Source organism: Centruroides vittatus, unplaced genomic scaffold (genome assembly GCF_030686945.1).
Source record: "Centruroides vittatus isolate TY-2023 unplaced genomic scaffold, ASM3068694v2 contig_329, whole genome shotgun sequence".
NCBI lineage: Eukaryota > Metazoa > Arthropoda > Arachnida > Scorpiones > Buthidae > Centruroides > Centruroides vittatus.
Window position 1 is genome coordinate 2,541,251 of NW_027122113.1, and position 26,148 is coordinate 2,567,398.

At 32.5% G+C, this 26,148-nt stretch overlaps 3 protein-coding genes across 3 annotated transcripts in view; 2 read left to right on the top strand and 1 right to left on the bottom strand.

Moving 5' to 3' along the window:
• The window catches only part of LOC136973883 (glucose dehydrogenase [FAD, quinone]-like), a 35,748-nt gene extending 11,097 nt beyond the window's left edge, over positions 1-24,651 (top strand). The window contains exons 8-18 of the mRNA XM_067268661.1: positions 11,161-11,387; positions 17,302-17,491; positions 17,655-17,786; positions 17,867-17,988; positions 18,061-18,231; positions 18,608-18,755; positions 20,531-20,603; positions 20,936-21,125; positions 21,200-21,374; positions 21,503-21,725; positions 24,508-24,651. Coding sequence (XP_067124762.1) covers positions 11,161-11,387; positions 17,302-17,491; positions 17,655-17,786; positions 17,867-17,988; positions 18,061-18,231; positions 18,608-18,755; positions 20,531-20,603; positions 20,936-21,125; positions 21,200-21,374; positions 21,503-21,725; positions 24,508-24,643 — 1,787 coding nt within the window. The 3' untranslated portion in view covers positions 24,644-24,651. The remainder of the gene's footprint in view (positions 1-11,160; positions 11,388-17,301; positions 17,492-17,654; positions 17,787-17,866; positions 17,989-18,060; positions 18,232-18,607; positions 18,756-20,530; positions 20,604-20,935; positions 21,126-21,199; positions 21,375-21,502; positions 21,726-24,507) is intronic.
• The window catches only part of LOC136973776 (ubiquitin-conjugating enzyme E2 T-like), a 290,402-nt gene that overhangs the window by 165,349 nt on the left and 98,905 nt on the right, over positions 1-26,148 (bottom strand). The gene's annotated exons all lie outside the window — the stretch shown is intronic.
• Positions 483-6,921, top strand: LOC136973770 (glucose dehydrogenase [FAD, quinone]-like). The gene is made up of 4 exons (XM_067268526.1): positions 483-595; positions 665-839; positions 928-1,150; positions 6,781-6,921. Exons 1-4 carry the CDS (start codon positions 536-538, stop codon positions 6,914-6,916), a joined length of 594 nt encoding a protein of 197 aa, XP_067124627.1. The 5' UTR covers positions 483-535; the 3' UTR covers positions 6,917-6,921.

The following is a 26,148-nucleotide window of genomic DNA, read 5'->3' on the forward strand; positions in this document are numbered from 1 at the left end:
AATTTCATAAATTGAATGCTTCTGTATTATAAAGAAGCATTCAATTTATTCAAAGAAGCATTAATAAATTTGATTATTTAATGTTTGGCGTCAAAATTGTCAACATACCAAAAGAATGTTAGGTTAGATTTCCCTTAAGGACTATTATAAATGGAGTGTACAGATTATTTCAGTTCGCTTATTATTGGAAAATCGAATCTGCAATAGGAATTGAGATAACACGAATAAGATTCTCTCTTAAATGATTTTATCTAAGTTAACAAAAATTCGAAAATATGAAAAAAAATATTTTAAAACATATATTGGATATGTTTTAAGATTTTAAATAGAACTCTCTGCAAAGAAATGAATGTTTTCACAGGTTGATGTATGAGCAAACTCTGATTTATCAAATAAAATACGGTAATAATTTTTCTTATATTGTATTGATAATGTGAGTAATCTATTTTCTGCAGGACCATTAACGACACTTGAAGAAATAGAAGTAGCTGGATTCGTTAACACCAAGTACAACAAATATTTTGATTGGCCCGACATGCATATAATGTGGCTCACTAATAGAATTGAAAATACCTATTCAAATGCAAATGATGAAGTAATTTTAATTTTTCTCTAAACATTTATTTAATATGTAACCTTTTGAGCTAATAACTGATATTTTTAGTTACAAAATATGTTTGATCAGTACAAGGATCATGATACCATTACGTGTTTTCCAACTCTTATTCATCCACAAAGTCGGGGAAGTGTAACATTAAACTCCAGTAATCCTTACGTGGATCCAGTAATCGACTTAAATATTCTTTCTCATCCTGATGACGTGAAAATTTTAGTCGAAGGTAGGCAATTCTTTATATATTGTAATAACAAATTAATGTGTTTTAAAAAGACCATAACTTAAGTAAACTAATGTGTTTCTGATAATAGGTATGAAGTATTGTTTAACTTTGGCCTCTACAAAACCGATGAGAAAATTAGGAGTTCGACCTCTGCCCTATGTTATGCCAGGATGTGAAAAATATGAACGATTTAGTGATGAACACCTTACTTGCATGGCTTTGGCGTTTCCTTTCTCTATCCATCACTTCTCTGGGACCTGTAAAATGGGCGATCCCAATGATCCCACCACAGTTGTGGATGCATCTTTGAAGTAAGTGTATTTTACAATTATAAAACTTTTCATTTACATCAGATATCTCCAAGCCAAATCAATTTATTTAAAGACTTTTTTTACAGTAAAAATTAATACAATTTACGTGGCTGGAGTTATTTACATTTAACAAAATTAAAAATAAATATGACTTGCGGAGGCAGTAGGCTCAAAGGAAAGGTCGTCTCTGAAAGTTTGTAAAGTGCTAAAGGGCTACGGATGGTGAAAACGGCGAAAAGGAAAAAGAGAATACAAAGTTTTTTTTTATCTTTGTTAAGTCATATTTATTTTTAACTTTTTTTACCTCTTTGTCGTTACTTTTTACATCTTTGTGCATACTGTGTCCATTTGGACGTTGTTTGTTAATAGAATTTATTATACTAGTGAAGTATCTGATTAGTTAAGAGAGGAAATCTTAGTCAATGGTCAAAACAAAATATTCTTATTTTCACCTGTATGTTTCGGACGTGAAGACTCCTCTTCAGCAGGTTTACGTTCTATAATAATTATATAAGAACTTTTTAAAAACTATGATTTTATACCCGAAGGTACTATTTAAGATAAAATTACATTTACTTTATTGTTCAATAATAAAACAACATGAATACCGACATAAATATCCAAAAGACAGAGTGTAACATACCGTTCTTTCGCTTGTACCAGTATTAAATGATGTAGTGATATATTGGACCTACTCTGTCTCCAACTGCGGTCTTGTTGGCCCACATCCAATCCCTTTACAGACAGTCGAAAAAGTAATAAACAAGGGTAGACAAACGGTTGTAAAAGGGAGGTAGCTAAACAAGGGTAGACAAAGAGTCGTAAAAAAGAGGAGAAATAAAAGCTGAAAAAACGAGAGAGAGATTGGGAGTAGGAAAGTCAGAATAGAGGGGGGAGGACGGTAGAGTTAGTGAAGAGAAGACGTGAAGTTTGAAAATGGGCAAGGAAGGATAAAAAGAGTCTCGTTACTGCGTAGAATCGAGTTTCTACCATATACGATCAAGTGTGATTAAAGTGTTTTTGTTTTGTTAAGATATTTGACTACTTCAATTCGGTACGACCAACCGGCTGGAGGGAATTCTTGAATGCAAGCTGGATTCTCTACAAATGATAAAACTTTTTAAAATAAACTTAAACTACTTAAAATGTTAAAATTGTCTCTGTACGCACTGAGCTTGGTTCGTTATTTTTTGGTTCGGCGTTTTCCTTATTATTTCGCTTTTTTATCATTTTTTCTACTGTTACTTCTGCTTTAAGTACTTTTCTACCCATTACGCCCTCCATAAATGATCCTATTCTATGATTAGTGAATTTTTTTCTAAATTATTATTAATTTTATTTCCTTATATTCACAGTTACAATTATGGTCTTGCTCGTTTGTCTCTGTTGGTCCGTTCGTCTTGTCTAGTTTGTCATTGTGTTCGTTTGCTTTTTGCGCTGTCTGTCTAGCTGTTAAGTAGTATTAAGATTCGCGATCGCGTTTAGTTTTATTAGTATTAAGTAGATATAAGTTTTCCTTCTAACAGGCATTTGGCACTAACTTCTATACTTAGCTATTCGTGGCAGCACTCAATTATTGGTGTTCACTACACTCAGGTTTTTTTTTAGACCCTTCGGGAGACTACGGCCTTACAGCCTAAAAACTGCATGCCAACATCAAACATAGAGGGTACTGTAGCCATATGTAAACCGTTCTTTCTCTATTGTCTATTTCCTCTCCCTCCTTCTTCCCCTCATTTCTGCCGGCTAAATATCTCGTGTACGGCCTATGTCTTTCTTGTATGTATGTCTATTATCTTAGTTTATAAAAGAACAATGATTATTTGCACAGTTATAATTACAACAGCAATATATCTGTAATCATAAGCCGCTAGCACAAACATCTAAAACTTAAATCGCAGACTCAAGTTGATCGTAATTCTAGGCTGCCAGGGGAAAAGAGTATGTCTGAAAATGATCAAAATTAGATAAGTCCACGGCCGGAGTCCTGGAAGGGATTTCGATCTTTTGATCTAAGTAGTTTAAGTCAGAATTAAATACAATATACTGTATGTCATTTGGTCCTAATAGTACAAGTAAACTTGTTGATATCTATCTGGGGAAAAAAGTACAAGTGAATTTATACTATTAGTGCCAAAGTACAACATAGTAAAAGCCATGTTATACTCTTTGACCTTTTACTATTTGAAGTTGTAAACATTTGGTTAGAGCAGTGACTCTTAACCCTTTTTTTGTCACGGTACACTTTTAATAATTTAAAAATTTGGCGGTACACACGGTTACTTCGGTAAGTACCGCAGGACAACCGGTAACGTCATAACTTACTTTTAAACGCAGTTGGTTATTTAGGTAACATTCTCTAAACGCCTTGTTAAGTACCGGCAGTTACCGGTAACACCGGTTACAATTTCCAAGAAAGTAGAACCGATTGAACTACTTGTCTGACATCGCTTATCTGTGGGTATTTGCAGTGGCGGTACACTTTAAAGCAGTGGTTGAGAATCACTGGGTTAGAATAAGAAAACAGTTTAAATCTTAGTATTATTAGTGTATAGTATAGTGATGTGAGTATCATTTAATTGGTGGTTCGATCACTTAAATAAAACAGAATAATAGTAACAGAACACGGTTGGCACAGAAATATTTAATGAATATTGGGCTCTTGGAGATCGAGACAAAAGAGTAAGCTATGTGATCAGCCTCATTGACTTGAAAGCACCTGCAACATCACGGAAAAGGACCCAGGATCCCGACAAAGCAAAATGCCGTATGGTTACTCATTTGTATCATTTCTGAGTAAAAGGAGAATGATTTCGTGTATGCAGAGGATGTTTCGTGAATACCTTTGATGAGTCCCAGATGTTCATTACACTTGCACTTACCAATCGACAGGCTAATGTGTCTGGAACATTAAATGACGACAACAGGGGAAAAACACCACCTGGTAACAAACACCCTCCTGAGAAACTAAAAGAACTGAGATCACATTTTATCATTTCCTCGTTATAAATCGCACTACACACGTAGAGAAAGTAATAGAGTTTATCTACCATCATATCTGAATTTGCAAACTATGTACAAGCTCTACTGTGATGGAAAGGATAGACCAGTTTCCAGAGGAACATACGAGAGAGAGAGTTCCATAAGATGAACCTTACATTTAAAGAGCCTAAAGTGGATACGTGTTACAAATGTAATGTTCTACATGCTAGAAAGAAATTTGCATCAGTAAAAGACGGTTCTATGGAAGAAATTGACGCCGATTTAGCTGCTCATCACACTGACAGACAATGCATACCTTCAAAAGGACAAAGACAAGAAACGTTCCAGCTCAGATAGTTCGATGCTATGTTACACTTTCGACTTACAGCAGTGTCTGCCAACTCCGTTTTTGAATACTTCAGTTGCTTTTCATAAATGGCCACTGTGGACATACAATTTGACCATGCATGAAACCAGTATGGGTAGCGTAACTTGCTACATGTGGCATAAAGCAGAGGGTGCTCGTGGTGAGAATCAGATTGCAACGTGTGTTTTCAAGGAACTGATGTCAATTTCTTCAGAAGTAAAACAAGTGACACTATACTCAGACACCTGCGGAGGGCAGAATAAAAACTCTCACGTGGTTGCAATGTTCTTGTTAGCCATGCAGGAAAATCCAAATATAAATATAGTTGATCATAAATTCATGGTTAGTGGCCAGAGTCACTTAGAATGTGACGTTGACCATGGCCTGATCGAAAAACAAAAGAAGAAGCTGCAAGTACCAGTGGCTCATCCGCATGACTGGTATCAACTGGTACGCTCAGTTGGCAAGAAAAGGAAATTTGGAGTTGTAGAACTGACACATACTGACTTCTTGGATTTTGCTGGTGTTCTTAAAGACACCTTACAACTTTGAAAGAAAGATACACAGGGAAATCAGTTTTAATGGCAGGATGTTAAATAGTTTCGTTTTATAAAAGAGTATGGTACAGTGTTTTTCAAAAAGAGTCTCAATGAGGATGAGCCGTTTCAATCAATAAGCTTCATTCCTAGAGGGAAGATAGGTGCTCGACTGCAGCCTGGAAAATGCTATCGTGACACACTAACAATTTCAAAAGAAAAAAAGAAAGACCTTTTAGATCTCCTCCCACTTGTTCCACCTACATTCCATAATTTTTACAAAGATCTCAAAACAAATGAAGATAAGGACAACTGCCCTGACAGAAGAATTCCACGGTGACTGAATTGGTGCTGCTATCATTTAGCTGTAGATTCTGTGGAGATTTTGTTCTAAGTCAGGGCTTCTTAAACTATGGGTCGCAACCCCATTTGGGGTCGTTTAGCGAAATCGTGGGGTCGCGAGATTTTAATGCAAAATATTGAAAATAATTTGCGAGAGTTTGAAAATGGCGCGCTTTGTGTCATAAGTTTCGTGAATTGCGCTTTGTGTCACTTCTGGTGCAGCGAGACAACGATTCAGCAACACTGATTGTAGTGTTGTCGCTTTTCAGTGTATTCAGTTGTCTCTGTTCCATTGTAACACAAGAGTGAACTGTGGTAGTACACAATTATTGTTTTTGCAAATTTGTATATATCTTCGATATATATGTATATTTTCCTTTCCTTCTTTGTTCTTGTTCTCTTTGTTTTTAACTTCCTAGAAACATCTTCCAAGTGGGGGTGGTGAAAATGCCAAAACTAAGATGGCCAAAATGCCCGGGCTCGAATATATACCAGCGACATATTTTGCCCAATATTCTCTTTTATTTATGTTATTGCAAAAAATGCAATTTTGATGAAAAATAGGGTGTATAATTTTTGTAACTATAATAAATACAATTTTACAACTTTTTGTGCAATTTTTAATTTTATATTTTTGTATGTTTTTAAACAAATTCTAAAACTATATTTTTTTATATGTATATATATTGTTACCTAATTAATAAATCATCACAAAATATTTATATATCTTTATTTTATATCTTTTAGGTCGCGAAAAAAATCACAATCATAAATGGGGTCGTGAATAAAAAAAGTTTAAGAAGCCCTGTTCTAAGTTAAGACATTATTATTTTCTTTTGTTCTTTTTATTTTCATCACTTAAAATCATGTATATGTTATTGTATTCAGCGGTCACAATAGCATAAGTCTAGTTCTTAGTACAGGAGAAATAGATTAAGTCACATAAATCCTTAAATACTTTACTTTGAATATAAAGCTCTTCCAGATAATTATATGAGTCTAAAGCAATGTTATTAACAACGTGGAAAAAGTTCTTCCAATTGTTTGTTTCAAGAAAATCAATAAAAGGTGTCTCCTGAAAAATATCATTTTTTGACTTGTACTCTTTTTCCCTCGCAGCCTAGAATTGTATAAAGCGCCGCACCTTCTACTCTATTACCGCCATTTTGCTTTTACGTACTCTCTGATGCACAAACTTTGTATTGAAAGTGAGAAATTTCACATGCAGTTCGATGTTTTCCGCAGTTACAGCGGTTCAAGTTACGTGCAGATCCAATATAGGCGCCGTTGTTTTATATTCAGTTTTAGATTATTTTATTAAATTTCAAAAAAAGAAAATTATATTAAATATTAATAATAATATTTTGTGATATGTTAATAGTTTATTTTCTGTAATTTTACAGAGTAAAAGGAGTTCACGGGTTAAGAGTGGTGGACACATCTATCATTCCAATACTCACAGGAGGTTACACAATGACAGTTACTATGATGATCGCCGACAAAGCTGCAGATATAATACTTCACCAATATCAAAAATAATTTAACTCCACAATTAAAAAGATAAACTTTAACGTTTTTGTAATGAATATCTGAAACAAAGCAAGTAAAAATAATAAATTTCAATATATCAATAAAAATGATGCCACATTTCCATATCGTATCGTATAATTCGTATTATCTAATACTTATATCATAATTTAAAATTTCTCATACATGGATGTTGCAGGATATAATACAAGATGCTTAATTTTTGTAAATGCTTAATTTTTAAATTACTGTAATTATGTTAATTATTATCTGAGAAGTGGGCAATTTATACTAATCGATCGAGTAACCGTCCTAGTTTCATTTGCCATCTATATTCAAATGTGTTGTTACTACTACCCTTGGGAAGCGACGTAAACGTAAAGGCGTTTTGTGTTCAGCAGCTCGCAAAGTCGGAATCACTCATTATTGTACAACATGAGTACACTACAGCAGCTGAAGTATTTTGGCTTCTGTAGAAAAAGTGACAATGGGTATGCTATAGCCAGCTTAGGAAGACATTGAGTATCGGTTGGATGTGTGCCGTGTGATGGACACATTGAGTAATTTTAATGGGCAAGCTTAGACAGCTTTCCACGTTCTAATGCACATTACAACGTTCTCAGATAATAATTAACACAATAACAAAAGTATAAAATAGTCATATTCTATTTGGAACTGTCGTATTACGTTCGCTACAACTTTCTATTTTGAAACTGTCATTTTCCTTTATAATTTTGACTTATGTAATTAATTAATGAGTCTGAAGTGAATTTGTACAGTGACTCTCAGCGTAAACTTCCAATTGACGGCCTATACCCCTATTAATGTATTTTTATGAAAGTGCATGCATATTGCTAAATATTTACTAGATGATTTGCGGACCCCAGTTTGGGAGAAATCGTCTTGCAGTTTATTAATGGATTAATGGAATTTAGTATTGTATGCCAAATAACTAATGAACAGAAAAACTTAAATTGTTTAATACAATTTAATAAACCCGAGGCCTCGTCTCTTATTAAATTATCAATTTCTTGGTTTTCGTAAATGCTTAGCAAGGCATCGTATACATCTCCCAAATGAAATCTCAAAGGCTCCTACTCTCCCATCTAGTGTCACTCAATGGTTTCGAAGTTAAACCTTGGACATGTTTTAAAAGTATTGACCATCGAGAAGTAGATGACGAAAAAATAAATATATTTTTTGGACAGTGTTGAAGAAATTAGCGGCTTCCAAGGATGCTTTTTGCCATATCATTAAGAACAAGATTGAGAGAGTGGCTACTACACGGAACATAGAATGCTCGCCAATTATATTGTTTAATTCTAGATTGCACTCCTGCTTTATCGCCCCTCATATTGGACCCGTTGTCGTATCCCTGTCCTCTGATATCCTGCAAATTTAAACCCAAGTCATTCAGTTCTCCAATTATAATAGCAGACATTTGTTTTCCTGTCGATCTTTCGACTTGTAAGAAGCCTAAAAGGCTTTCATTAATTTTAATTTCAACATCAGCGTCAAATTTATTGACTGAAACTAATGTTGCAACGAATAGTATATTCGGCCTCAGGCCGAATACCAAATATTCGGCCAGGAGCGTGACCAAATAGCCGAATATTCGGCCAATCTATTCGGCTTGATTAACACGTACGAAAATTGGAATCCACAAACCTCATTATGGCAAGGATCGCGTACCATGCTCTCTATTGGCCCGCTGTCACTATGCTTCACCAATCTCGTTAATTCTTGACAGTTGTAGCAGACAGACATGAGCGTCATGGCAGTATGTGATAAGTGATGATATCAAATGTGGATAACAATGAAATGACCTATGTGTAAATAACGGAAAAAGGGCCGAGAAGTGAAAACGTGAAAATAAATATGAAATTGAGTTGATAACATAATTGAACAAGTTGAGGCAGCTTATTGGCGCGAAATTCGTGGTCGTCAATGCCAAATAATTGTTCTCATAGACTTCGGAAAGCTAAATGCTTGTAATGAAAGTCACTTAGCATGCACGGGCGAAAGCCTGGGGCCGTTCAGGCTACCAAGCTGTCTCGAATCTGTGAAATCATAACTGTGACTTATACCGACGTCGTATCAGTCTTTTCTCCGTTATCACCACTCTATGAGTCACGTAATTGTAAAATTCTGGTGTACGTGAAACCGTGCCAGTAATTGTTTAGTAATTCGAACACAAATCATTCATTGTTTTCATTCAGACACTTGGCAAATCTCATCATTAATTTTTATTTCGTTAACAAAATATTCAACGAAATAAAAATTAATGATGAGATTTGCCAAGTGTCTGAATGAAAACAATGAATGATTTGTGTTCGAATTAGGCCTACTAGTTGTAAAATGGAAAATCTTTTCTTAGCACGCCTAAACTTTACAAAAGGAACACGCCCTCAAATTTTTAAGTTTCTAGCACCAGTAGTTTTGGCACTACGTTAATTAATTAACCCTTTTATCCTCATGCATTAAGAGTGTAGGGCACTTTATAATACCATTGTGAGTTCGATTAAGGCGGTGTGAACATGCGAGTAGCGCTTGTCAGAACCAAATGTTCGAATCGGAGTTCGACTCTCCAAACTGAATTTCTAACGAAAGTGTCATAATTTTTCTTTCCTCTTAATGGACACATGTCACGGTTTAATATTACTATTTGCGATACGTAATTCATGTTTGTATTCGTCAAAGTGGGAAGGACAGTCCGATAGTCCAGAATACACTCGTGAATAGCGAAGTTCGATGTCACATTAGTGTTTCGTCATTGATAACAACTTTGAACAAGTATCGATGAAGCATCCATAAGCACAGCGTTTTGTGTTTTGTAACTACTATTTTGTTCAAAATATTAAATTTTTTGCAATACAGTATATGTTAAAACCCTGGACAATATTTTGGCGCATCGAAATATTGCCTACAAGCAAATTCATTCTAGAACCGGTACAGTTTACTAGTAATAAATTTTTATTATATTCTGAACGGTCATAGTAAATAATGTGAACATTTTAAATTGTAATTGAAGACTTTTACAGATCAACACTCAAAATGCAAATTAAAATTAGAATAAAATTTTTGGTTAATTTCTATTCTGTAGTAAGTTATTTACATTTACTTTAATAAAGAAATGTTAATTAACTTCCCGGTTTATTTTGGAAATTTAATTATCAAGAGAAAAATTACTTGTTTAAAAGCTGAGAAATAGATAATAGAATGCATAATATTTTAAACTTTAATGTAGAGAACATTGTTATTTTTTGTCTCTCTCTCTCTCTGTGTGTGGACTAATGTGACTCTCTATGCACTTGGCCATAGTCATAGGCCATACACACTAATTAGTCCCATGGACTAATAATATTTTAATTTGGCAGGAATACTGGTAAACATTGCAAATTGATACTATATTTTGCAGATTATAAGTCAAAGGAGATGTGTCATATCGTGTGTAAGGTCAGACATAATAAAAATTTTGTTCGTTATCGGAATTTACAAATTAAAAATAACTCGCCCTTCGATTAAAATAAGACATTTTTCTAACTTTCAGAAACTATAATTGAAAAAAAGCCGAGCTGCCTTTTCTACCTTCCATTTATACTTCGTTATTTACTATCAAATTTTAACTTTTATTTGTACTTCGAGGATTTTATATCTAAAGTTTAATTTCATATTAAAATTTAACAAAGTTAAATTAACTGAATAATTGTTTTAATTCAACCACTCAAAAATTGCATATAATTAAATTGAAACTGACTCCATCATATTTACTTGTTTAGTTATTTGAGATCAATGCCACGTTATCGAGATTTTTATCTAGATAACATGTCTTTAATTTGAAATACTTAATAGGTTTATTAACCTCAACCTACAATTAAAATAAATGAGTAAGTTTATGTAGAAACTTACTAATCATTAGCAAAACCTGATGAACAGGTTCACATCGTTTCAGTGATTGCTTGTAAATTATTTTTCTAACCGCTCATAAAACACTAAGAAAATTGATACTATATTTTCAAAATTTCGCTAAAATGATTTATATATTTTTAACAATTTTCTTGCTTTCTCTCTGTGTTGAAGCAACTCGTATTGAAGAATACGATTATATCATAGGTAAGTAATTTTAATATTGCATTGAAGTGTCATATATTATTTTATAAAAATTAATATTAATGCATAATTTTCTAAATTATTTACTGTATAAATCTAAAAGTAATGAATCATATACTAAGTAATTATGTTATATATTTATTAAGATTTTTCGTTTTTTACTTTACAAGTCGGGTCTGGTGCTGCGGGATCGGTTTTGGCTAATAGATTGTCCAAAGATCTTTGGAATAAAGTACTTTTGTTGGAAGCTGGAGAAGAACCAGCCCTGGCAAACGATATAATTTCACTTGGTTTGAACGAGATTAATTCTAAATACGATTGGAATTTTACTTCGATACCAAGTGAAAAAGTTGGTTGGGCTCTGAAGAACAGGGTAGGAGTATTTTCAACTGTATTTTTACAAAGTTTTACAATTATTTTAATTTAATTTAAAATTACAGTTCATTATAAGCCTAGTGTATTTTTACTTTTTTAAACGTTTGTTGAAATACATTAAACAAATAACAGAAAATGCAGCTCATATGATTCTTCGGTATAAATTTCATTTCAGAAAGAAACATGCATATATAACTTTGTGTAAATTATTCAGACAATTATTAACAAGTAAAATTTTGTATATGCACAAAGATATATGAATTTATATAGTATTTAATTTATAATAAAAATATAAAAAAATAATGTAAAAAGTAGAAACATTAAGACAATTCGATATATACGAGCTTGTTTCAAAAATTATAATAAATATATATTTGATATTAAAATTTCATTTGTCGAGATGTAGAATTGGAAATGCTCCAAAATTTGTATCATTATCGCTGGAAAAAATCTCAAAAAACAAAAAGATATTGATATTAATATTCATATTTTAACAATTTAAATTATATCTTAAATTACACTGTATGTATTAAAATAAGATTTAATGTAATTCGTAAAATATTCGACTAATTTTTATGTAAATTATTATACATAATTACATCAGTTTCATTTATACGACAATTTCAATATTTGCCTGTTTAAAAATTTTCTGTTTGTCTGTTTAACTGAAAAATTTTGGAAAATCAACACTGAGTTTTCTCACTGTCACAAAACAGTGCAAATGTAGACAGATATTCATGACAAAGCTGCATTGTTCATTTTCTACGCACTATATTGTTGCAATGGTGATTTTTTAAGTTAATATAAATTTATTATACAATTTCAATTTCATACAATTTTTATTTTATAAAAGGAATATAAATAGCGTTTAATTAATCTAAGGATTGTAGAAGACGATTCAATCGATCATAGCGACGCATAAGAGGGGTCTTTCATCAGTAACGATTACTTATTTCATTTTATTACAGAAAAAACTTCTGTTTAATACAGAAAAACGTCGAAAGATCGGAATACTTGAGGTCGGTTCCCGTCTAATTTTTTAAATATACGTGGAAGTTAGCATTTCAGCTAAAGTAAAACTCCAAATGAGTGTAATTCTATTGTAGATGTTCTAAGTACATGCCAGTATTTCACGCAAAATGTAGGAACACCGTACTTATCAAGATTTAAAATATAATTTACGGAATTAGTATTATTTAAACAAAACCTGCACTAACTATACTTTAAAAATTAAAAAATTACGAATTCTGAATGAGTGACAAGTAAAACCTCCCACGTAGGCCGAAAGAACACAACGACGTTATAACACCATAATTGCCGAATCCGGATTTTCGACACCTCACTGTATACAATAATATAATAATATAATACTTTATATTGTTTTGTCAGAACTCATCTGCAGATACTGTATATGTTATATTGTACTTCGTCTGTCAATTGTCACTTCAGCATTCGCAGGTATCTTCAAGGATCTTATCTTGGTGTAAAATGTAAAACAAGATACGTTTCTTGTTCTATTCTATTTTTAGTAGAATTCTATTGCTAGATCTAAAGAATTATTTTAAAGAATTTAAAGTACATCGAATTCCTATAAGTTTTTAAACCATTTATTCCAACGATAACTTAGAATTTTAATTTGAATGAGTTTGTTATTGTTCATTCATCGTCTCTTTAACTGTGTTTTGTAGAATTATTCTATCTACTTGCTACTTTATTTTTATTCCAAAATTTATGAGAAAAGTTATTTTGCAAGACTCCAGATCACAATTGATTAAAAAAATACAAGTCGAAAAATTTATTCTTGAATTCCAGAAAAATGCTAAAGACTCGGTGACCCAATTACCTCATAATTGCGTTTCGTGTGATAATGTTTATAAATAACTTTAAAATATCCATAAATTAACTATTGCAATTAAGGTGTGCCAAATTTGATAATTCAGAAAAAAACTGAATATTTTTCAAATGTTTTTTATCGTGATTTCTGACATGATATATTTACATTAACGATGTAAATGAATTCTGTTGTGACTGGTTTTGTATAACAGTGATTTGCTTTGATAATGGCATCAGATAAAACAAACAAGACATGTTAATTTTAGAAAGGAAACATTTAAAATTTTAAATGATTAAAAGTTCAATTCGAGTCGATAACATTCGTCTTATCTTTGTTAAGAATCCAAAACATGCTATTTTACGTGATAAAAATTATGCAAAAAAAAACTAACAAAATCAGTTTTTTTAGTTGTGCCACTAACAAAAAATACAGCGATATATAGAAATTGAAGGAGAAAATAACATTTAAAATATAGCGTAACCAGAGCCGTATTATATCATTTAGGTGAGTGAGGGCTCTTGGAAGTTGATTTTGCTAACTGATACCTATGGCCGATACCGATAATTCATATTAAGTGATACCGAAGATGACTGGCTCTCCTTCCCTACTCTTCCTATTCCTCAGACCCCCTTCTTTATACTTCTGTGTTTTTGTTAATTCTGAAAAAAATACATTTTATTTTTTCGAGGTGACATTCTCGACTATTCAGCCGAATTTGCCGAAATTAGGGAGATCGAGACGTCCACTCAAACCCCCAATAGCTTGTTCCTGTAACTCCTAGCAAAACACCACACAGAAAGTTGTCATTAAACAGAATTATATAGTAATTATCGAACTGTATTAATTGTTTGTCATTTCACAGATGTGTTCGGATCGAAATATCAGTAATTGTTATATTTAATTATTCGGTTAATGTTACCCTTGGCGCCAAGATGGCGGCTCGTCTCTGATTCCAGCAAGGAAACAGTGGGGACACACGTTCTAACCTAACCTAACCTATTCTAATAATTTGGTTGCTAATAATTATGGTAATTTATTAGAATAGGTTAGGTTAGGTTAGAACGTGCATCCCACTGTTTTCTTGCTGGAATCAGAGACGAGCCGCCATCTTGGCGCCAAGGGTAACGTTAACCAATTATTGTAATTTACAGTTTTTTACGAATCAAATTTTCGTAGTCTTTTATGATTCGTAGATTTACAGTCAAACCTGTTTTTATGCGGGGGATAGGGACCGCATTAAAAAAACGCATAAAAAAAATCTCACGAAACTTCACGAATGGCTGTAAATAATAGTTTTCGCGACACAATTAAAAAAATATTTTTTTATGCGGTCAACAGGGACCGCATAAAAAAAGTCTCACATAGAAAATAACTCAAAACCGTACGAAATAGAATTTATTGACAACAGATGTCAGCACTTGACTGCATCGTCTGGTCTATCGTCTGTTTTACATATTTTTGTCCAGGTGGTGTTTTGTTGACTTAAAAAGTAAATTATTTCATTTTTCGCATATTCATGCAATAATATTACTATAATAAGTGCATTTATGCTATAATAAGTTTATTTAGCTATAATAAGTCAACGTAAGACATGACGAATCGCACGAGACTAGTCGCCAACTATACCGCACAAATTAAAAATTCGCATTAAAAAAATCGCACAAATAAAAATCGCACATAAAAAGAGCGCATAAAAACAGGTTTGACTGTATATTATAGTTAACATAGCACTTTTCTACGTCGAAGTTAAATTATATATAGATACAAATAACTTTCCAACGAAATACTGGTTGTCTGCCAATTATTTCGAATTAATTAAACTGAAAAACAAAATAATTTCCTTGTGTTTATCTTTATAATTATTAGATTCGCTCTGGAAATAAGACAGCAAATCAGAAGAATGTAAATCGTAAATCTCTTTATAAATTAATCTACTGACAGTCTGATTTTAGATTACAAAATTTTTTCTTCAAAAACTTCTTCATCCAGAATAAAGTTTAAATTTTCAATTTCTAAAAAAGAAATGAAAATATTTTTCTTTTGAATACAACGTTTATTGTTGTTCTTCTTCTTCAAATATTTTTTTTATTTAGTTTTTATATCTTCTATATAGAAGAATCAAATTTATATATGAGCAGTTCACCAGCCAAATAGATTAACTTCACTTTTTAAATTTTTTTAAATTTTAGTGCCAAAGAACTCCATTGATGCTTAACTTTTTATCTTTAATATGAATTTTCTTAATATTAAGGTTACAGTAAAAACCTGTTTTTAGTGAAAACGCGTTTTAACTAGTTGAAACTAGTTTTTACTGGATGTCATTGTTAAAACTAGAATTTACTGCTAGTCAAAAATGAATTTGAGTTAAAACTAGTTTTAACTAGACAAAACGGGTTAAGAGCGGCCGGAATGGCGGAGCGGTCAAGGTTAGCAACCTGCTGCCCTGGGGGACCCGGGATCGAATCCGGACGGGTCAAAAAATCCCCAGGAATTTTTCGGGGGGTGGTCCGTCCGGATATGTCGGTCCCCGTCTCTCACCACCCGGCCGCCCCATTGTGGGCCTGGCCGAACCCATAATGGGCTTGCTATAAGAGGCCCTCTTTGTGCCCACAGGGCGGAAAGAGTTACAAAAAAAAAAAAAAAAAACAAAACGGGTTTTAACAAAATGGTTTAGTAAAAACCCAGCTAACACATTCCTATAGTGTAGGATGAATTTCATATCGCTTTAACCCTTTTCCCCCCGACTACTCTTGTTTACGTTTATTTTGCGATCCCTCCTAAGGCAATATAGGTCAGTCAGGCGATATTATTTTAAAAGTTCACCAAAAATCAAATTATCATTATATCTATATGAAAAAAATCGTTTACATTTATTAATATCTTTAGTTTTAAATACGATATTTTTCAATGCATTTTATTAGAAAAATTTATAAGAAAAAAAATAATATATATCAGAACTGACACATAAACTTGATAATTTGTAACATTTTGTGAAAATTAACATTGTCTAGTTACATAGTTGTTTGCTGGCACTGACCCAGAAAGTCGTAGAGTATTGTTTTGTACAATTCGATATAACACTTATGCATGTATGTTTATTCGTTGTGAAATTATCGCACATTATATCAAACATTTGTTTGAAATCAAAATTTTATACTGCTATCAACTAATATAATGAATTATTATACTTTATTCACTTCATATCGAACGACATTATATCTGTTGTTAATAAATTTTACAAAAATCGATATTTACCAAAGTAACGATGAAGCGGTACCCTCGAAGTTTTGCTTAAAAGCCAGGGTACCGATCGATCGATGCCTTCGGGGGCAAAGGGTTAATTAATGTTAATAACACAGATGTGTGACTAGTATTTTCAATAAATATCGTATTAAATAATACAAATGTTTTAATTCCAATCATCACTTTATTTATTTCCCCCAAACATATTTATGTAGCTAAAATTAGTTTTAACTAATGTTAAAAGTTAGAAAGTTAATGTTTGATTTTAGTTTTATCTAAAATCAAAACATGTACAGCAGTAAATTCTAGTTTTAACTAGACAAAACGGGTTATAACAATGACATGAGTAAAAACTAGTTTCAACTACTTTTTTTTTGTAACTCTTTCCGCCCTGTGGGCACTAAGAGGGCCTTTTACAGCAAGCTTATTGTGGGTTCGGCCAGGCCCTCAATGGGGCGGCCGGGTGGTGAGGGACGGGAACCGACATATCCGGACGGACCACCCCCCGAAAAAATTCCTGGGGATTTTTCTACCCGTCCAGATTCGATCCCGGGTCCCCCAGGGCGGCAGGCTGCTAACCTTGACCGCTCGGCCATCCGGCCCCTGTTTCAACTAGTTAAAACGCTGTACAGTAAAAACCCGTTTTCACTAAAAACGGGTTTTTACTGTAACATGAACACCACTAAATAACAAAACTTTTATGCTGGTAAAATAATAAATAATTTTATTAGAATCCAATGTGCTTAACTCCAAACACTTACATAAATCGTTACGATAATGCAATTCAAACACTTATATGCCTGTAAATGTGTGTTCATATTTAAAATATTTTTAGCAATTTGTAGCAACGGCTGGTAAAGTGTTAGGAGGAACGGCAATGTTAACCACAGGTGTTTACGCTCGAGGAAATAAATACGATTATGACAATTGGGCTTTACACGGCGCAGTCGGATGGGACTGGAAAAATGTATTTCCTTATTTCTTGAAAATGGAAGATAATCGAGACGAATCGTTCGTACGTAATGGTGAGTGTTATCTTTAAATTTCTTAAAGTGTTAAACATGATTTTACTATTGATAAATCAAGCTCGCAATGTAAAAAATTACATGATTTAAATATTTATTTAAAATAATATTACGAAAATTTTATAATAAACTATTTAATACTTCATTTCATATAAACCTTTAGGTTATCACGGAGTTGGCGGAGAATTGATTGTTCAGACTCCAGAATTTCTTTCTCCTGCAGTCAAAGCATACATAGAAGCAGCCGAAAGTATTGGTTATCCTCTCGGAGATTATAATGGAAAAAGTCAAACTGGTATAGCATCTAATAAACTTTGTGAATTCTATAAAATTGACAATTTATCTCTAAGTTAACAACAAATTATTATTTTTCAGTGTTCATGCCTAATCAAGGAACAGTTAATAAAGGAAGACGATGGACATCGCTACGAGCTTTTATTGATCCAATTATTGGAAGGAGGAACTTTCATTTGATTACATCAGCTTTTGTAACCAAGGTAAACTTAAAAACAGACCCTTTGGAGAGTTTACTGTTAAACAAATAAATAAGTAAAGGACCTGTGTTGCAGATATTAATTAATGAGCATAATCAAGCGTACGGCGTTTTGTTCAACCATAAAGGACATCAATTAACAGCATTGGCGAAGAAAGAAGTGATTGTAAGTGCAGGAACGTTCAATTCTCCCAAGCTTTTAATGCTGTCAGGGATTGGTCCGAAAGAAGAGCTGCAAAAATTACAGGCAAGTCGTATTATGTGTTATAAATACAATTAAATTTGTAAAATCGAGTTGAAGCGAATATAATTTAATAATTATTAGGAAAAATTTTTAATTCACTGATTTCTGTATTGACTGTATTACTATTTGATGTAAGATCTAACATAATTTGTCGTTTTTGTTTTTATTTTGCAATTTAAATTGCTAAACAATATTAACTTACACAAAGATTTTTATTTATAGAAAGCTTGAGTTGATGTTGAATGTTCTTGTTGAATATTTTAAAATTAAAATTAAGTCAGAAGCGTTTTAGATCATTGAAAAATAGGCAAAAAATATTTAGAATCTTAAAAACCGTTCATTATAAAATATTTATTATAAATGTTTAAATCCTTTATAGATTCCATTGGTAGCGGATCTTCCCGTTGGCCAAAACTTACATGACCATGCCTCTACTCGAAGTTTGCAGTTTCTTATAGACTCTTACACATTTTCTGATTATAGAATTACCAAAGAAGATTACAACGAAATTTTGATTAATGGAACAGGTATTACGTTACATACTAATAATTTCATAAATTTAATGCTTCTCTGTAATTCAGTTATTAATAAATTTAATTATTTAATGTTTGGTGTTAAAATTGTCAACATACCGAAAAAATGTTAGGCTGGGGTTTTCTACTAAGAGCGTGCACGGAGTATACAGATTATTTTGGTTTCGCCTATTATTGGAAAACGAATCTGCAATGGGAATTGAGATAACACGAATGAGATTCTGTCTTGAATGATTTTATCCGAGTTAACAAAAATTCGAAAATATGAAAAAAGTCGTACATGAAAAGAAATATTTTAAAATATATGTTCGTAAGATTTTAAATAGAACTCAGTCCAGAGAAAAACGATTGGAAGAAATGAAGGATGTTTTGACAGGTTCATGTTAGCTAAGTTGGAATAAATAAAATGCAAAATACCCACGGAAGTTATGCAAGCACCGATAAAATATATATCTTTTTCATACATAGGTAACATTTTTAAAAAAATAAAGAAAGTAATAAGAGAATTTATGATAGAATTTGTTCCAATGTTTAAAAATAATATTTTTCAATATTTATTGAGTTCTCAAGTAAAATATCAGGGCTTATTGAATACTACTTTTTAATTGTAGTTGTAAAGAGCTGATATGTGGGGGGGGAAACTGGCAGAGTAGTAAAAATAAGTATTTCAAAGCATATTAGATCAATTGTAAAAAAATCAGAGTACATCAGCAGTTAGTGGACAATATAATAGTAATGAATGTGAGACAACTTTTGATGTCTTGAGAATATTACATAAGGAAAAAATGAATGTAAAAGAAAGTTATTTGAGCATATTGAAATAAAAAAATATGTGGAGATAAAAGGATAAATAAAAATGAGAGACTAAGAATACTGTATATCAATCCTGGATTTCAATAAAAACCGAGAGAGGGCCTAGGGCAGGATAGCAGGATACAGAGGTAGGATATCCAGTTTCGCTTCTGGAACTGGAACTGTTTTAACTGATCCGGGTGTGATACTATTAGGCTAGACGGTTCCGTTGGAACAGTTGGACTAAATGGTTCTTTAGAACCATTACCTTGTTCTGTCGGAATTGCTGTTGAAATAGACAGTTCGTCGATATTATACATATACATATATAAGCTGATCAGAGAAACATAATAGTAAGTTCTCCCAGTGGCGTTTACAATTTTATTACTCCGAGCATCTCGTGTAGATAGATACATAATAGAATGTCTGTCCTTAGCTTTTTGTCAACCTGCTCCAAATTTTTCACGTTTCCACTCTGGGAATCTAAGGAAACTATAGACTACTATGAAATCTGGACGCCCCACTCATCTCCTGGTTATATCTCCTTGACACCGTTAAAAACTTGACAATCATGTGATAAAATAACCAATCTTTAAATATGATTTCCATTTTATTCTTTTGACAAATACTAAGAATATTATAGAAAACGAAACCAGTGCCGAAACTAGCTCTTCCTTTTGCCCTGTGCAGTTTTCTTTTTCGGCCACTGAAATTTTGAGGAAATAATAATATTAAACACATATGATGAAACAATTGTTTATAAATAATTCTGATGTACACAAAAAATACACAAACTCATTCACATGTATTTATAAACGAAAGTTTTTTACAGTATATTTGAGAATTTTTATCGGTTCCATTTCGAGGACTCCTTTGTCCGTTTCTGTGCCTGTGCAGCTGTTGAACCTGCTTAGTTACAGCACTAAAGGAAATTAACCTTAAGCATGATTTGAATTCTTATGATAACCTCTTGATAGAAGTGGGTTCCGTTTCCATGTTGCTATCGGAAGAATATATAAAGAATCTGGAGATTTGTGTTTTGCTCAATTTGTAAGTTTGCAGCGGATGAATTTGAATTATCCAGGTTAAATATAAAAGAACATTGATTTTTACTAATGAAAGATCAGTTACGTAATAATTCATTTTGAAATGCACACATGTTAAAATGCATAAGATTGCTGAAAACGAGTTTAAAAAATTATTATCAAATGACAAAATTCACTATTTAATAAAAGAAATAACGGAATAAAGACCAAATGTTTTAAATGAGACTTTTTCTCACGATAATTCTTTATTGTTTCTTAATTTTAAACTTATATAGGCAATAAATCTGCTTTATCTCATTTCTATGAGCGACCTCTGATTCATTAAGTATAATACAGTAATCAGTTTACTTATATTAATAGTGTTGTGACTAATTTATTTTCTACAGGACCATTATCGACACTTGCAGAAATAGAAGTGGCCGGGTTCGTTAACACCAAGTTTAACAAATATCCAGATTGGCCCGACATGCATATAATGTGGCTCACTAATAGAGTTGAAAAACAGTTATCAAATGCAATTGATAAAGTAATTTTAGTCTTTGTTTCGCTAAACATTTATTCAAAATATAACCTTTCGAGCTAATAATTGATATTTTTTAGTTACAATATATGTTTGATCAGTACAAGGATCATGATATCATTACTTGTTTTCCAACACTTATTCATCCACGAAGTCGAGGAAGTGTAACCTTAAAATCAAGTAATCCTTATGTGGAGCCAGTAATCGACTTAAATATTCTTTCTCATCCTGACGACGTGAAAATTTTAGTCGAAGGTAGTTAATTCTTTAATTAGTATTGGAAAAATTACATATTTAATATTACAAACATACTGTAGTTTTATGGAAAGACATTAAACGTATTTATGATAATAGTAAAATTAAAGCATTTATTATTATTATAGGTATGAAATATTGTTTAACGTTGGCCTCTACAAAACCAATGAAAAAATTAGGAGTTCGGCCTCTGCCTTACGTTATGCCTGGATGCGAAAAATATAAACACTTCAGTGATGAATACCTTGCTTGCATGGCTTTGGCATTTCCTTTCTCTATACAATACTTCTCTGGAACCTGTAAAATGGGCGATCCCAATGATCCCACTACAGTTGTGGATGCAAGTTTAAAGTAAGTATATTTTGTAATTGTGAAACTTTTGGTTTTTAAGTCAAATATCTTCGATCCAAATCAAATTTATTTAAAGAGTCAACGGCTAATTTTCGTTAATGCTAATTATGACTATTATACTGTATATTAGTATGTTATAAAAAAATAAATGAAGTATGCATAATTTCGTAATTTATATTATCGTGATATCTACTACTTTTTCATTAGAAAGTTCTTAGTTATAGTAAATTGAAAATGGCAGCTGGATAGCCAAGGCGGTTAAGTATCAATCTACTCTTTGAGATAACCAAGATCGGATTCGGGTTGTCGACAAATCTTAGAATATTTTTATGGAAGATTCTTCCTGGGTATGTTAACATCCTCCCTCATAGCATAGTTTTTCCCATTCGGATAATGGCTGAATCCACAATAAATATAGAAAGAAGATTCTCAGTGTGGAGAAGGAGAAAAGAATTTTATCAAAGTGGAAATTAATTTTTTATTAAATAGTTATATCACGAAATAGCCAACTCAATGTCATCAGAAAAAAGCAAAAGAAAGAATGATAGGATGTAGCCTCTACATATATACAGGATACCATTTAAACTAAATCCAAAAAGATATTTTCATCATAGGTTAGGTTAGGTTGTGAACTGCATCTGCACTAATACACCAGATATTATGACACTATAACATGCACCAATTTCTTTGCTATCTGCCATCTTACCCAGCATAACATGCAGAGGATGCTGCACAGTGATTTGTCATAATGTTAGTGATTTGTCACATCATAACAAATCACAACTTCTACAGCTCATTTTACGGGCTGATGAGACACTGTTTTCTCGGCATGGAATGTATACTGTTTTCGTAATCAGCGCAGTAGAACATATTTATGCGATGTCCTTGTTTTGCACAAAATTGATGAACCCAATCATGGTAACACATACAGTACATTGTATCTTACCTTCCTGTTCTGTTTCACCACACATTTTAGTGTGTGGTGAAACGAAACAGGATTCTATGATACAATTTCGAAGTATTTGCAGCAAGTATTGTCATACTGAAATAAGTCAAAAATTTAAATTCGGTTAATAACTTTCGAAATTTAATACTTCCGAAATCCATTTATCGAGAACTTCAAAATTCGACCAAATGAATTTTCGAAAATTAAATTTCGCACTTTTATACTTCGGTATTTTGTTATTCTATATACAGTATATATAACGAATCTAATGTTGCTCTATATTCGATCACCTGTACAATTTAGGAGATGTCATCATCTTGAACATATCTCCCAACCCTTCCAAAACGACAATCGCGAGAATTGTTATGTATGTCAATTATCTTAATGTGAAGTCCACCATTCCCCCCTCCCCAAAAAAATTTGTTATTATTGTATCTGTATATATATATATATATATATATATATATATATATATATACAGATACAATAAAGATGCACAGATATATAGATAAAGATAAGATATACAGATACAATAAGATGTAGTATAATTTTTGTTTCCAATTTTAGGGAACCCCCTTTTCAAATTCTTTGTAATATCGACTTAAAATAATTTAGAGAAACAAATTAGAATAAAAAAATTTATCAATTAATTGTTATGAATCTCACAACATGCGAAGGAAAAGATGAGGGGATGCTCGTCGTTTCCTCCTTTTTCGACGGTGTTATATGACCGATGGTATGCTATCCATGTCACATGGACGCACATCTTTCTTCATTAACAAGAAAGGAGGACGACCATTAGATGACCAATCATATATTCTACAAATTACCTCACCTTCCACCGGAACTAAAGAACGATTGGTCAAAAACAAAGAAAAATAGAAAGAATTGACAGAGTGAGAGAGGATGGACAGACTGACCTACTGGCCGGACAGGGGATTGACCAGACAAGAGACATCCGACCTAGTGAAGGACCTAGTTAAGGGCCAAATAAAGGAAAAAGAAGATGAAAAGGGAAAAGAGAACGGAGAGAGAAAATAAAGAAGGAAGAGAAGACAACCCTTTTCCTGGTATGTTGTGAGTCGCGCGCAGTTCGGATACCCCCGTTAAGTACCCCCTCGTTTTATAATAGAAATAGGCCAATTTCCTATATCGGATTTTATAATTTTGCTCAGGACTTTGTTTTTTTTAAATAATTAACTCTTGTTATTTGTACTTGACTCTGCATTCAAACTCCTGAGAGGCTCATTCCTGGACTTCAAAGTGACTCTTACCCTCGCGCCTTAACTATTTGTTTGTTTGTTTGTTTTTTTTTTTTTTTTTTTGGCTAAATCGGAGGTGTGTCCGACAAAACACACCTGGTGGCAGGACCCTACCATAAACTTGCGTAATCTAATTTTTGACGGCCTCCGAACCCCACATTACTATGCGATAGATTATTTGTACAGTGACACTTGCAACAGCAATATACACAAGCTGTAGTCACAAGCTGTTAACACAAACATCTAAAACTTACATCCCAGCCTCAAGTTGATCATGATCGCATAAAGGGCTGCACCTTCTACTCTATTGCCGTCATTTTGCTTTACGTACTCTCGGATGCACAAACTTCGCATTGAAACTGATAGATCACATTTGCAGTTTGTTGTTTTCCCGCAACTACAGCGGTCAAATTTATGTGCAGATCCAATACAGATGCCATTCTCTTATTTATTATTCAGTGTTAGATTATTATATTGAATTTGAACAAGATTAATTTACTGTAATAAATGTGTATTAAACATTAATAATATCTTTTGTGTTATGTTAATAATTTATTTTCTGTAATTTTTACAGAGTAAAAGGCGTTCACGGGTTAAGAGTGGTCGATGCATCTATCATTCCAATAATCATAGGAGGACACACAATGTCAGTTACTATGATGATCGCTGACAAAGCTGCAGATATGATACTTCATCAGTTTGAAAAATAATTTATGCAACTTTTAAAACAGCTAATTAATTGAGACTGATTTTGATTTAAAAGTTGTTAATAATTAATTTTTAATTAATTTTTGATGTAAATAAAAATTAACTTTCAATTTTAACTTAATTGCTAAAGTGAATTTAAACGACATATTTGAAGAAAGATAAATTGGATGTGGAGGATCAATTTCATGGCCACCCGACAACGATTAATTATTTTCTATGGCGTTTCATACGGGGCTACCCATAAATTACATCCACATTGTCTTGAAATTTTTACTCCTCTTATTTCAGTTTGCCCGAACTTTTGTAATCTCCTCACCTCTTTGCACGTTCGACAAAACTCGAGCCCCCTTAAAATCTTTATCACTTTATGAATAAAATATACCATAAATAGAAACGAAACATACAACAAATTTTGAAATAAATACAATAAAATGTATAAACCATGTAAAATTTAATGAAATAAACGAACATCCACCGAAGTTCAAGCTCTCCCCCTTGTCCGACTTTTTTCGACTTGTTTTAACCTCCTCCCTTCCTTCCAGTATGGACAATCCCTAAAAGATCAAGTTTTTGCTTCAGCAATCGACCATGATATGAAGCAAAGAGTGAAGGATGCGTGTGTTTAAATAACACCAAAAATGTAGTAGTCTATTCGGCAAAACTTTGTTACTTGATTACTGAAAAGTTTATATGAAAATGCTTGAACATTTGTTAAATACCTGAAAAAATAAAGGGAAGAGAATTAATTAGCTCAGAGAATTTACTGAGTGTTTGTTGGCAATTGTTTTTGAAGTTCGTTATATGATGCTAAACAAATTGCCAATTTTCTTTGAAATTTGCCGGAGCGCAATACACACTACATGGGAGAATTATGTGGTATTAATTAAAAGAATATTTACTAGAATATGATATACAAATGATTTCATATCAACTCTTAAATCACGTTGTATATGTACTGTTTATACATCAATTGCTACAATTTGTAAACCGCGTTATGTGGAAACAACGTCGTATAAGTCAGTGTTTCTCAAACTTTTTGGTCCGCGACCCCGTTTTGCACTTAAAAATTTCAAAGAACCCCCAAATAATGAGTATGTGTAGAAAAACATCCCTGAGGGAGGGGGTTAATTTAAATTCAGGAGGAGTTTATTTCTTTCGTTTAATTAATCTATTCCATGTTGAAATTTCTCTCCGTTGCGTGTCGCTTTGCGTTGAATTTTTGTCAATGTTAAGACTAACGAAATTTTTTTAAAAATTATTTCTTTATTTTTCACAAACAAAATAAATATATTGAAAAATATAAAAACAAAAAACATTATATTTCGGAAGTTAATCTAGTCTCAAAACGTTCCGATTCAGCACAACACAGTCCTCAGAAAAACAAAACTTACCACTCACGACGGGGAAAAAAAGTCTCGTTTAAATACTGGCGCGTCCTTAAGTACTCTCTCATGATCGCGCCAGGCTGCCAGCTAAAACCGCATATCAACTAAAATAATATCAGAGT

Coding starts and splice junctions, on each gene's coding strand:
- LOC136973770 (XM_067268526.1), top strand. CDS start 536: ATGCATATAATGTGGCTCACTAATAGAATTGAAAATACCTATTCAAAT. Junction 596..664: donor ATTCAAATGCAAATGATGAA/GTAATTTTAATT, acceptor TGATATTTTTAG/TTACAAAATATGTTTGATCA. Junction 1,151..6,780: donor GTTGTGGATGCATCTTTGAA/GTAAGTGTATTT, acceptor GTAATTTTACAG/AGTAAAAGGAGTTCACGGGT.